This window comes from Bos grunniens, chromosome 5, assembly GCF_055505025.1.
Source record: "Bos grunniens cultivar Pamir isolate PY7600 chromosome 5, Bosgru_T2T1.0, whole genome shotgun sequence".
NCBI classification, from domain to species: Eukaryota; Metazoa; Chordata; class Mammalia; order Artiodactyla; family Bovidae; genus Bos; species Bos grunniens.
The window spans coordinates 68,500,840-68,514,091 of NC_141169.1; the positions used below are offsets into that span (position 1 = coordinate 68,500,840).

The 13,252-nt window shown below is 46.4% G+C and overlaps 2 protein-coding genes across 6 annotated transcripts in view; both read right to left on the minus strand.

Annotated features, from left to right (window-relative positions):
• Positions 1-9,488, minus strand: part of NT5DC3 (5'-nucleotidase domain containing 3) — a 70,949-nt gene extending 61,461 nt beyond the window's left edge. The window contains exon 1 of one of the 3 annotated variants that reach the window (XR_015164004.1): positions 9,191-9,488. Coding sequence is in view for 1 of the 3 variants with exons in the window: in XM_086401062.1 (XP_086257188.1) it covers positions 9,191-9,392 (202 nt within the window). In the remaining 2 variants the exon portion in view is untranslated. The remainder of the gene's footprint in view (positions 1-9,190) is intronic. The other 2 variants (XM_086401062.1, XM_086401064.1) reach the window with 2 other exon arrangements.
• Positions 9,489-11,292: 1,804 nt separating this feature from the next.
• The window catches only part of LOC147372338 (putative tetratricopeptide repeat protein 41), a 77,478-nt gene continuing 75,518 nt past the window's right edge, over positions 11,293-13,252 (minus strand). For all 3 annotated transcript variants that reach the window (XR_015164005.1, XR_015164006.1, XM_086401065.1), the window contains 2 exons: positions 12,077-12,206; positions 11,293-11,985 (listed from right to left, as the gene is read on the minus strand). Coding sequence is in view for 1 of the 3 variants with exons in the window: in XM_086401065.1 (XP_086257191.1) it covers positions 11,328-11,985; positions 12,077-12,206 (788 nt within the window). In the remaining 2 variants the exon portion in view is untranslated. The remainder of the gene's footprint in view (positions 11,986-12,076; positions 12,207-13,252) is intronic.

The window sequence follows — 13,252 nt, forward strand, 5'->3', positions numbered from 1 at the left end:
CCAAGCAGAATAAATTCAAACTCAAACCCATGTGAGGACTAGCCTATGAGTACAAGGTCATGGGGAGACTTTCAGGACACCCTCACCTACAGAGGGGCAAGTATAGAGCAGAAAACAAGACTGACATATTTCCTGGTTGTCTCTGCATGGAAGGTAGCTCCCTGTAGGTCCCAGATTTACTGAACAGTTTCAGACTGTGTGTGTCCTCCCAGCAGGAGAGAATTTACAGGCATTTCAGTGTACATGTGTCTGTATACACACTCTCTCTCAGCAGGCACAGCCAATAAAACCCAACAAGTGCTCCCCAAACCATAACACCTTCAGGACTGCTCATCAATCTTCATCTTTAGTCCCTGTGATTTCTCTTCAGTTTCTCAGAGCTCAGCTGTACATGCAAATAATGTTCTTTGTATTTTTCATTGCATGTCAGTGTCCTGAACCATGGGCTTCCCTGGCAGCTCAGTGGTAAAGAACCCACCTGCCAAAGCAGGAGATACAGGTTCGATCCCTGGGTTGGGAAGATCCCCTGGAGAAGGAAATGGCAACCCACTCCAGTATTCCTGCCTGGGATATCTCGACAGAGGAGCCTGGCAGACTATAGTCCACAGGGTCGCAAAAGAGTCAGACACAACCGAGCAACTGAACAACAGCAACATCCTGTACCGAAAGGGTTCTGAGACCATCAACAACATCTAGTCTACCAAAATGCTGAAAGCCAGAACCCAAACGAACTTTAAAATGCAGAGCATGTCTGTGTTTGCGCTTGTCTTCAAGAGCTCAGCTAAGGATTGGTTTCCAAACCCAGTTTGTAAAAATACAGATTCCCTGGCTCCACACCTTCTGAATCAGAATACCTGGGGCTAGGGCCTCGAAATCTCCATTTTTAACTGAGCTCCCACATGATTCTGGTATGCCCATCAAGTCTGAGAACTACCGAAACAATAAATACGTTTAATTCTACTGACCTTCGAAGAATGGCAATAAAGTTATTTTTATCTCCATTTTGTATTTTATCTCCTTTCACCCCCTAAAGTATTCTTTAGAACTTCTATTTTGGACCATTACCTCCAAAAAGGGAGTACTATGGTAAGATTCACTTGGGAAGTACTAAACCTTCATCCTCCTTCTTGGAGCGTCATGAATTTTAAAGGCTCTGATTCACTAGTTCTGATAAGCCTATCTGTAAAGAAGCTCCTTTAACACACATTTTGCACATTTCTTTAATCACATCTCTCAGGAGACGGTGGAACCCAGTCTGAGAATCACTGGCCTAATGTTTCAATTATCTTACAGGTATCTCTTTAACCCACTGAAGTTCCTCCAGGGAAGGATTGGCATTTTGTGCTTATTCTATACACACTAAGCTTACACCATTGAGCTACACACAGTCCTCACTAAACATCAACCAAGAACTCTGAATAAATCCTTTGATACCCTTTAAGAGCTCAGAAATAGAGGAAAACAACAGAATGGAAAAAACTAGAGATCTCTTCAAGAAATTAGAAATACCAAGGGAATATTTCATGCAAAGATGTGCTCGATAAAAGACAGAAATGGTATGGACCTAACAGAAGCAGAAGATATTAAGAAGAGGTGGCAAGAATACACTGTACAAAAAAGATCTTCACGACCCAGATGATCACGATGGTGTGATCACTCACCTAGAGCCAGACATCCTGGAATGTGAAGTCAAGTGGGCCTTAGAAAGCATCACTATGAACAAAGCTAGTGGAGGTGATGGAATTCCAGTTGAGCTATTTCAAATCCTGGAAGATGATGCTGTGAAAGTGCTGCACTCAATATGCCAGCAAATTTGGAAAACTCAGCAGTGGCCACAGGACTGGGAAAGGTCCATTTTCATTCCAATCCCAAAGAAAGGCAATGCCAGAGAATGCTCAAACTACCGCACAATTGGACTCATCTCACATGCTAGTAAAGTAATGCTCAAAATTCTCCAAGCCAGGCTTCAGCAATACATGAACCATGAACTTCCAGATGTTCAAGCTGGTTTTAGAAAAGGCAGAGGAACCGGAGATCAAATTGCCAACATCCACTGGATCATCGAAAAAGCAAGAGAGTTCCAGAAAAACATCTATTTCTGCTTTCTTGACTATGCCAAAGCCTTTGACTGTGTGGATCACAATAAACTGTGGAAAATTCTTCAAGAGATGGGAATACCAGACACCTGACCTGCCTCTTGAGAAACCTATATGCAGGTCAGGAAGCAACAGCTAGAACTAGACATGGAACAACAGATTGGTTCCAAATAGGAAAAGGAGTACGTCAAGGCTGTATATTGTCACCCTGCTTATTTAACTTATATGCAGAGTACATCATGAGAAACTCTGGGCTGGAAGAAGCACAAGCTGGAATCAAGATTGCCGGGAGAAATATCAATAACCTCAGATATGCAGATGACACCACCCTTATGGCAGAAAGTGAAGAACTAAAGAGCCTTTTGATGAAAGTGAAAGAGGAGAGTGAAAAAGTTGGCTTAAAGCTCAACATTCAGAAAACTATGATCATGGCATCTGGTCCCATCACTTCATGGGAAATAGATGGGGAAACAGTGGAAACAGTGGCTGACTTTATTTTGGGGGGCTCCAAAATCACTGCAGACGGTGATTGCAGCCATGAAATTCAAAGACGCTTTACTCCTTGGAAGGAAAGTTATGACCAACCTAGATAGCATATTAAAAAGCAGAGACATTACTGTGCCAACAAAGGTCCATCTAGTCAAGGCTATGGTTTTCCCATTAGTCATGTATAGATGTGAGAGTTGGACTGTGAAGAAAACTGAGCACCAAAGAATGGATGCTTTTGAACTGTGGTGTTGGAGAAGACTCTTGAGGGTCCCCTGGAGTGCAAAGATATCCAACCAGTCCATCCTAAAGGAGACCAGTCCTGAGTGTTCACTGGAAGGACTGATGCTGAAGCTGAAACTCCAATACTTTGGCCACTTCATGAGAAGAGTTGACTCATTGGAAAAGACCCTGATGCTGGGAAGGATTGGGGGCAGGAGAAGGGGATGACAGAGGATGAGATGGCTGGATGGCATCACCGACTCGATGAACGTGAGTTTGGGTAAACTCCAGGAGTTGGTGATGGACAGGGAGGCCTGGCGTGCTGCAATTCATGGGGTCGAAAAGAGTTGGACAGGACTGAGCTACTGAACTGAACTGAAGAGCTTCTTCTAACACTTTATACTAATCCCCACACTTCTTTCCACAACTTAATATCCTTAGTAGCCCTGGCCAAGTAGCCAAACATTCTAAATAAACCAAGTTCTGAGATGACCTCTGCAGGGGGAAAATCCACCAGGCTACCCAACTGTACAGCTGGAGTAACTTCTCTTGAAGGCACAGGAACGTTCCATCCTGTACCTAACAGGACAGGATAATTATCTGATCAGCACACAGGGACACCCAGGCTTAAGTTCAAAGAAGTCACACACAACATATAAATAACTGAAAATAACAGACCACACACAGGTATATTCATATCTTTAAATTACAGTCACACAGTGATTTCTCAGACTTTCACCATTTTAGGACAAGGTTTCTCAATCTTGGCACTATTGAAACCTGGAGCTTGATGGTTCCTGGGGGAGGGTGTACTATACTTTGTAGGATGTTTAGCAGCATCTCTGGCCTCCCCACTCCCCCTCCCCGACCCCAGCCGGAGGCCAACCTCACCCTCTTTCTCCCAGTTTCGACAATTAGAAATGTCTTCTGAAACTGCCAAACATCCACTGGGAGTCAAAATCCCCCCTCCCTTACTCCAGGTGAGAGCCATAATTCTATAGGAAATTTTTGCTAGAGGTAACCAAAAAGGAAATGAACTAGCATTTCTTTTCCTAACAAAACAAAGAACCTTTTCTTCAGGCTGAGTTTGACTTCAGATACATAACTATTACATGTCCAGAAATCTCAAGTTTAAATAAAAAAAGGAACAAATTCCAAGTGAGGGACATTCTACAAGGTATGTGACCAGTATTCCTCAAAACTGTCAAGGTGATGGTAAACAGGGAAACTGAGCCACTGCCACAGCCAAGAGGGGCCCAAGGAGACATGGTAAGTAAATGCAGTGTGCTATTCTGGATGGGATCCTGGTGGAGAAAAGGAAACTAGCTTAAACATTAAGGAATTCTCAACTAAACAGGGACTTTGCTTAACACTGATACATACTGACCATGGATCAGTATTGGTTAACTGTGACAAATGTACTCATTTTATACCCAACTCAGGTGTGAGTTTTTTCCCCAGGCCACTAATGCATGGACACAACAGGGTGTCCTACAAGACAACTCACTTCTGACACCTCCTGCAGAGAGCGTCAGACCCTATAGGTTAAAGGCTCAGTCCTACAAGACCACCCCAGCCCAACTTCAATCACCAGTGCTGGTGGTCACCTGCGCCTCTGACAGGCCGGCGATAGATGGGAGGGTCCACTGACTACTCCTCAGGTTCAAGTAATTGACTAGAGTGGCTCACAGACCTCAGGGAAACATTTTACTTTCTAGATCGCTGGTTTACTATAAAGGGATACAACCCAGGCAAAGCCCGATGGAAGAGATGCACAGGGCAAAGTTCGTAGACAGCACAAGGAATTTCCATGTCCTCAATGGATGTACCACTCTCCCCACGTGAATCTCCATGGCAGTCCTGTAGGACTGAACCCTTGGAGGATCCGACGGTTTCCCCAGCAGGTGTCAGGAGTGATCTGTGTGGAAGGACACTCAGATGTGTCCAAGAATTGGTGGCCTGGGGAAAAACGCATATCTGAATTGGGTGCAGAATCTTTTAGATACATTTGTCACCCAGAAGCCCTCAGAACCTGTCCTTCTGGGTTTTTATGGAGACATTTTTGGAGTCGTCTTCATTACACAGGCATTTATGGAGTCTTCATTACAAGGGCAATGATTGAATCATTGGCCACTGGTGATCCATTCATTCTCCAGCCCCTCTCCCTCCCGGAGGAGTAGGGGGACTAGAAGACACAAGTGCTAAGTCTCCAATCACAGGGCTAGGTCCCCCTGGCAACCAGGCCCCCCTCCTTGGTTGCCTAGGAGTACTCCAAAAGTCACCTAATTAATATAACAAAGGATACCTTTATCCATCTGTGTACTTAGGAAATTCCAAGGGTTCAGAAGCTCTGCGCCATATTTCTGATTTTAAAAAATCGCAATATCACCATCCCATAGTCATGGGGTTTACAGAAACATGCAATTTTCCTGTAAATCTAAAACCGATCTAAACAATAGTCTTTTTTAATTTGGGGGGAAAAAGGAGGGTGGGAGAGAAAGAGTAAAACTAAGGGTAAAAATCATCTCCTCCCCAAGCAGGCTTCATTCTGGGAGTCTCTTCAAAGAGAAGACACCTGAAAGGATTTTCCAATTAAGGCAAGAGATCAAACACCAGAAAGCAATAATCAGGAAGGGAGAAAATAAAATTTTGTCCTCTAGTAAACTAGGGGAATGGGGGGATCAGGGGGTAGGTTTTTGTATGAACATCAGTATCTCCTCTGAGTCTTTACTTCTATACACACACAGTGTCAAGCATTTCCTGCATATCCTCTGGGGCCGGTTATTTATTAATATCTTCCACAAGCTGGACCGACACTTATCTGTTTACCAACTTCCCCATCCGTACAAATTGGGTCCTCCTCCCTTGGCCCCAGCAGGTGCTCAGCCCCTAAGGGCCCCTCCCACTCAGTCCTGTCCATCTATGAAATCAATAGCTTTTAAGCCCACTGAAAGTAAAAAGTAAAAGTGAAGTCGCTCAGACGTGTCCGACTCTTTGCAACCCCATGGATTGTAGCCAACGGAATTTTCCAGGAAAGAGTACTGGAGTGGGTTGCCATTTCCTTCTCCAGGGGATCTTCCTGACCCAGGGATCAAACCCAGGTTTCCCTGCAGGCAGAGGCTTTACCTCTGAGCCACCAGGGAAGCCCTAAGCCCACTGCTACCTGCGTAATAAATGTCTGGTGAATACAAATGCTTGGTGAATGAATGCAGGTTGGGCACATGTACAGACTTCAGCTAAAGTGGTGATGCAGACCCAGACAGGGTGAAGGAAGAAAGTCCCTGTGTCCTCTGTGGTGAGACAGGGACCACGTGGGCACGTGCTGGGAGGTGAAGACAGGACCCTGAATATTGATTCACAGACCTGTAACACTGAAAAAGCTCACATATTATTTACTCCAGCGGCCTCATTCTACAGAAAGACGACTAAAGAGATTAGGTGACTTGTTCAACGCCGCATATGGTGCTCCGCTAAACAAAAGGAGACATAGACCCTAGTGCTAACTAGCCCATCTCCACAGTTTACTAAGCATGACTAAGACTGAGTTATTTACTAACTAGCCACAAGAGCTACTATCCCCTGAGTGTCTGCCAAGCCTACTCTAAAAATCCTTGCTTTATCCCCACTCCAGTATTCCTGGGCTTCTCAGCTGGTAAAGAATCTGCCTGCTTTGCAGGAGACCTGGGTTCAATCCCTGGGTTGAGATCCCCTGGAGAAGGCAACAGCTACCCCCTCTAGTATTCTGGCTTGGAGAATTCCATGGACTGTATAGTCCATGGGGTCACAAAGAGTCAGACACGACTGAGCAACTTTCACTGGCAAATGAGAGCTGGAGGATTGAGTGATAAAGATCAGATTCAGGCCAGAGTTGGGCTTTGGTGTGGGATAATCCCAGGGGATCTGGAGTAGGTCAACTTGAGGAGATTTTGAGATTTGTTAGCTCTGGTGTTAAGTTCCTTTTCTCTGACCTCAGTTTCCCCAAGCAGATTCTTTACCAGATGAGCCACCAGGGAAGCCCAAGATACTGGAGTGGGTAGGCTATCCCTTCTCTAGAGGATCTTCCCAACCCAGGAATCAACCCAGGGTCTCCTGCATTGCAGGTGGATTCTTTACCAGCTAAGCTGCCAGGGAATTTCATTCACCAGGCACTGTTCTAAATACCTTTCATGATGGACCCGCTCATTCCTCACCACAGCCCTCTGGTGTGGGCACAACCAGCATCCATCCCCATTTTACAGATAAGGAAACTGGAGCTTTGTGATGTCCCCAGAGTCACAATCTACAGCAGCAAACCTTGTCTGTAAAATCGGAATGGCAAAAATTTTGCCTGTAGTGTCACATAACAGAGAAGGCAATGGCACCCCACTCCAGTACTCTTGCCTGGAAAATCCCATGGACAGAGGAGCCTGGTAGGCTGCAGTCCATGGGATTGCAAAGAGCCGGACATGACTGGGCAACTTCACTTTCACTTTTCCTTTCATGCACTGGAGAAGGAAATGGCAACCCACTCCAGTGTTCTTGCCTGGAGAATCCCAGGGACAGCGGAGCCTGGTGGGCTGCCATCTATGGGGTCGTACAGAGTCGGACACGACTGAAGCGACTTAGCAGCAGCAGTGTCATATAAAACACACAACGGCCATTCAACCAAACAATGGCATTTAGAGAAATGAAAACGTGTTCACACAAAAACCTGTACACAAAGGTTTACAGGAGCTTTATTTATCTGTCATGATCAAAAACTAGGAGCAACCTTGTAGTGAACTGTTCCATATCTTGACCCATGCTGAATACACGAACCTGCATGTGATAAAACTGTGTAGAACGAAATACACACTCATAAGTAGAGTAAAACTAGGAGATTCTGAATAAGATCTGTGGGTTGTATCAATGTTGATACACTGGTTGTGATACTGTGCTGTTATTTTGCAAAATGTTGCCAGTGGGAGAAACAGGTTAAAGGTTATGCTAGATCTCCCTGTATTAATTCTTACAACTGCACAGGATACAATTATCGCAACTGAAAACTTCAATTAAAAAGTCTTGCCTACCCATCAGGCTTGATGATCTTTTATATTCCTTTCACTTAAGATCTGCAATTCTCAATGTCTCAAAAGCCAATCTTCTTGCCACCCACACCAACTCAAAAATCCATGCAAAATTAAACTCTGAGCAAAGGAAAACTAAGACAACAAACCCTATTTCACAGAATTTTGCACTGCTGGTCACTTTGAGTTCCCTCAGAAAATTATCTTGTGTTCTTTCATGACTTCTGGACAAAAGATGGAAAATGTGATTCTACAAAATGTTCTCTCCACTAAATATTTTCTCCCTCTCTCTGCCATCTCCACTAGCACACATCCCCCCGCCCCAACACACACACACACAAAATATGAGTACAAAAATTTCTATTCTAAATCCTCCCTGAAAAAGCAGCACGCATGGATTATCATTGGCCCTTTACACCAGTTCCCAAATGATGAGCTGCTACTGCAAGGCAGGCGGGAAACAGGACAATGGCTGTGGGGCTGAGACAGACTCAAGATGAAGACCGCACCTTGGCCAGGTTTCTTAAACTTGAGTCTGGCCTCTCTCATCTATAGGATGAGGATGTGGCACCTCCTTCCTAGGTATGGGGAAGAATTCCGGGACACAATTTATGTGTCTGATATTAGTATTTACTGGGTCCTCTTTCTATTATCCGTGTTTCCCTTACCAACAATCAAATCAAGCTCATTTTCTGTTCATTTTCTGACCACAAAGAGGTCACGCCCTGGAACACCTCCTCGCTGAAGTTAGTAGATAACTCGGGACACTCCCAACCTGGATCCCTCTTATTACAAGTACGGCAAATCTTACCCTATCCTCTAAAACAAAGAAGATAAACCAGCCTCCGGACCCTGGGCACCTGCCCAGCAGCCGGAATCCAGGGTAACTCGCCGCCTGCCGGACTCCGGCGGTTACTATTATTGCTGTTTATTAATAACAATACCTAACGATGCGTGGCGGTGACCGTCTCCCAAAAGATGTGCGTGGAACCCCCCAGGAGGGTCCAAAGCGCTTTCGATGTGGATTTCTGGCTAAAAAATCTCAGGAATTTATAAAGAGGCTTTCTCGACAGGAGAAAGGCAAGAGTTGTAAAGTTTCTCTGCAGGCGCGTTTTTCCGCGTTTCCCAGAATCGCACTGCAGAGGCGTTGTCGCCCGCGGTTGAGGTTGGGGACGACCGAGGGTGAGGATGCGGAGGTGGGGTCTGGCGGTCAGCAGCGGACCTCGCGGGTCCGAGGGTGCCGGCTTCCCGGATGGCCGCGTGGGACGGTACCTGGCGCCCCAGCCCGGCGGAGAGGGACCCCACACGTCCAGAGGGCTCGGGGGCCGCAACCCCACTCACCTTCCGTGCTCCTCTTCGCCTCCCGGTAGCGCTCCCATAGGTAGCGCTTCATGTCCGGGGCGGTCCCAGGTGCTGTGCACAAGGGCCGTGTGGGGCCCGTGAGCGACCGCCCCCGGGCCGCAGTCCGGCAACCATCCCGCAGGGCGGTCACTGCCCTTGCACCGGCTCCACGAGCCGCCGCTGTTACCGCCGCCGTGGCCATGCCTGCCGCCGCCCGGCCGCGAGCGGCGCCTCAAGGCCGGTGCTCCGCCGGCGCTCTGCCCAGCGGGCGGGCGGTCCCTGCGTCTGAGCACGTGGCGGCGCGGCCCGCCCCTCCGGCCGCCGCGGGGCGGGGCCTCAGTTGGGGCGGAGTCCTGAAGGGGCGGGCCGGAGTCCTGGAGGGCCGGGCCGGGACCTGGGTGGGGCGAAGTCCTGGAGGGGCGGGCTGGGGCGGGGCCTGGGTGGGGTGTCCTGGGGCAGGACGTATTTCGCCAGGCAGGGCAGCAGCTTCCAGACACCCGAGACCACTAGCGAAACATGCTACAGTCACTTCTTGATCGTGTGACGCGCAGAGGTGGCTGTGCGGTAGCGTGAACGTCCCATCAGCCGAGGTCACATGAAATGGAGTGACTCTTTGCTGGCCCTGGACCACGAGTCGGGATCCCGGCGCCTCATGCCGACCCCGCAGCACCTTCCTGTGACTGTCCCCCGACCCTGGCTGTACTGACAGCGCGCCTCTGGCCCTGACTCCAGGAGGCGACCTCTCTGCATTTATGACCTCCACGGCCTGGACCTCCCCTGGATCGTGGGGACGGGTCTGGGAGGTCCCGCGTCCCTGGCTTGGATCCTTCCGGTGCCACCGAGGAGCCAGCATCTGGGCCCAGGTCCCACACGTAGGCCGATGCGCCTGACGGACACCCCCCCCCCCCCCCCCGCTGCATAGCCTGGCAGGCCAGTGCCCCCCGCCCCCCAACACACAAGATTTCTGGCTCGCGAGGGAAGCCCTCGGGACACCAGTCCCCCTGCTCCAGCAAACGCTCGCACGGCGCGGTGGATGGGTCTTCTCTCAGACCTACAAGTCTGCACCTGTTGTGTGCGTTACGGTTCCACCAAAGCCAAATAAACAGTAAACCTCACGACACGACGTTTCAGTGTCGACTGAATCAGACTTGGCCCCTGCGGGAAAGTCTGATGCGGCCCACCCAGAACCCAACTGAGAATCCCTGGACTGCGAGGGCTCGCCGAGCTACCCGGGGTTTCAGTGCAGTGCAAAGCAGACCACACTACCACCTGTGACATAGGTGGGGCACGATTTAAGACAAATAACCCAAAGCATTCCTGTATGCTTAAGTTGTGGGCTGAGGGGATCAATTGTTTTCATGGGAAAAGGTGGGCTCTGGGCTAGACCGTGACAGACAGTAATTACTATTCACTGAAGGCTTGCAATGTGCATTTTCTCATGCAGTCCTCTCAGAAATCCTAAAAAGTTGGCACTATAATTTCTCCCATCTTCTAAGTGATGAAACTGAGGTTAAGTGCAATAGTGCTGTTAAAGTCGCACAGCTAAGCCCATTCTTTCACTTGGATTCCTAATGTAATAGGTAGGATTTCGCTGGGTGATAAGCAAGAAGGAAGTCAATAATTAATCCTCAGCAGTTAACAGGTAATATCTTACAAATCACCGATAAAATGAGAGGCAATTAAAATGTTTAAGATAGATAAGGTATCAAATCTGTGGACTCTAGTACTTTAAACTAACTTTATGGTTTTAGTTTATTCCAATTTATGTCTTTCCTTATGTTACTTAAGAGATGCAGTGACAGCAATTATAAATTTTGTGTACATGAAACATTAATTCATAAATTCATAGACAAATGATAGTAAAAGTAACACAATTAGAACTTTAGAAACATTATCTCCACATATTTTTAGATATGGAACCCTGTGATATCAACAGTTTTCTACTTACCACAGAAATATGAATGACTTAAAAAGTGTTCTTTTTAGCTACAGTCAGTTACAATATTTCAAGGGGCTAAAAAATAAAAATAAAATCCCCGACCTTGATTATCACCAGAAAATATCTCATCGAAGAATTCTAAATAATGACAAGTAGAAAAAAGTTACACAGAAGAGCCCATGAAAATCTTTATTAGTATCATTTGAGGTCTTCCATTAACTTTGTTTCAAACTGAGATCTTCTCTGCAAAAAACACTTGTGAGAAACTGAACTGTAATCTGGGCTATGAAAAAGCCACTTCTCTGAGATGAGCTCAGATACAGATTTCCAGGGATTATTTGCGCTAAGAGACTCTACCAGGGGATGCTGGTAATTTGCATTAATTAGGCCTTTTTCACTCTCACTTTTAGCTGACAAAATCCGTTGCCATGAAAGCTTTACTACACCATCCATTTTACCCAAAGGTAAAGTTTTAGAGGAATAATCTTTCTTTTTCTTCACTGCTGCTTTTTCCGGGCCATTCCATATTCCAACATTACTCTGTGTCTTCCGAGTCTTTTCCACAGCCGAAATGGAAACAATGGGTCTCAAGAGCTTTTTTCCTTGTCCTGAAGCATGTTTTGATTTATCTGAAATTGTCTCAGCCACCAAGTCCAAGCTTTTAGCCCCCTGTAGCTTATCTGCTTTGGTGCACATTGCTGAGCTCACCGTGTCTGAACTCTGAGCACTGTGATAGTTTAATTTAAGCAAGTGCTCCAAAAATGAGGCGCCATGCCTAGGACCTTCAGAAGACTGCTGGCTCAAACCTTGAGGCCAATATCTCCTACCCCGAGTCCGCTCAATTTCCCTTAGAAGGCTGCAAAGGAATGAAAGTTGTCAAGAGGTCATTTACAGGACAAGAATAACCTGAAGTATACTTCTTGTTGAGACACAGAACAGAAACTCACTGTAGGATCCCAGGGATCGATGAATGAGAATATCCGAGGTAGGTGGCCCTTAAATCAAGTGATTTGTACAAATAGCCCACAGCCTCCATCATGACTTGATGACAGGAGTCACTTACCAGTAACTGACCTGCTAGATATTTGAAAATGAGAATATTAGAAATTTTTAAAAGACTCCTGGCTTCAAACATTTAAAGGGAATAAAAAGTATTCTTAAAAGTGGCACTGGAACATTACCTATTGTAGTATTTTTGCCAAAAACGTTTAACCTGAGTCTAATATCAGAAAACAATCAGATACAAATTCAAGACATATGGGACAGGGAGGGGAGGGTAAAAACTGACCTAGGCTCTTCAAAGATATCAATGTCAATGAAAGGCAAAACAAGTCCTACTAAAATGTTCTTAACTAAAGAAGGCAACCAAATGCAATGGAAGATCCTCAACAGAATTCTGGATCAAAAAGTAAACAGCTATAAGGAACATTTAATGGGACACTCTGGAATATTTGCATATGAACTGTAAGTAAGATAACAGTCTTGTGTAATGGTTAAATTTCCTGTGTTTGATAATTCCCAGTGGCTCAGCAGGTAAAGAATCTGCCTGCAATACAGGTGACACAGGAGATGCAGGTTCAATCCCTGGGTCAGGAAGATCCCCTGGAGAAAGAAATGGCACCCCACACCAGTATCCTTGCCTTAAAAGTCCTATGGACAGAAGAGTCTGGCGGGCTACAGTCCAAAGGGTCTTGGAAGAGTAGGACAGGACTGAGCCACTAAGCAAGCAAGAACTTCCCTGGTGGCTCAGACAGTAAAGGATCCACCAGCATGCGGGAGACCTGGCTTTGATCCCTGGGCTGGGAAGATCCCCTGGAAAAGGGAAAGGCAACCCACTGCAGTATTCTGGCCTGGAGAATTCCATGGACAGAGCCTAGTGGGCTACAGTCCATGGGATCACAGAGTCAGACACAACTGAGTGACTTTTACTTATGTATGGGAATGTCCTATTCTCAGAAGACACATGCTGAAGTATTTAGAAATAAAAATGTCACATCTGTAACTAACTTTCAAATAATCCAGAAAATACATATATATTTGTGTGTGTGTGAAAGGAAAAATACAAATGTGACCAGAATGTTAACAATTAGTGATCACAGATGAAGAGTATGTAGGTGTTCATT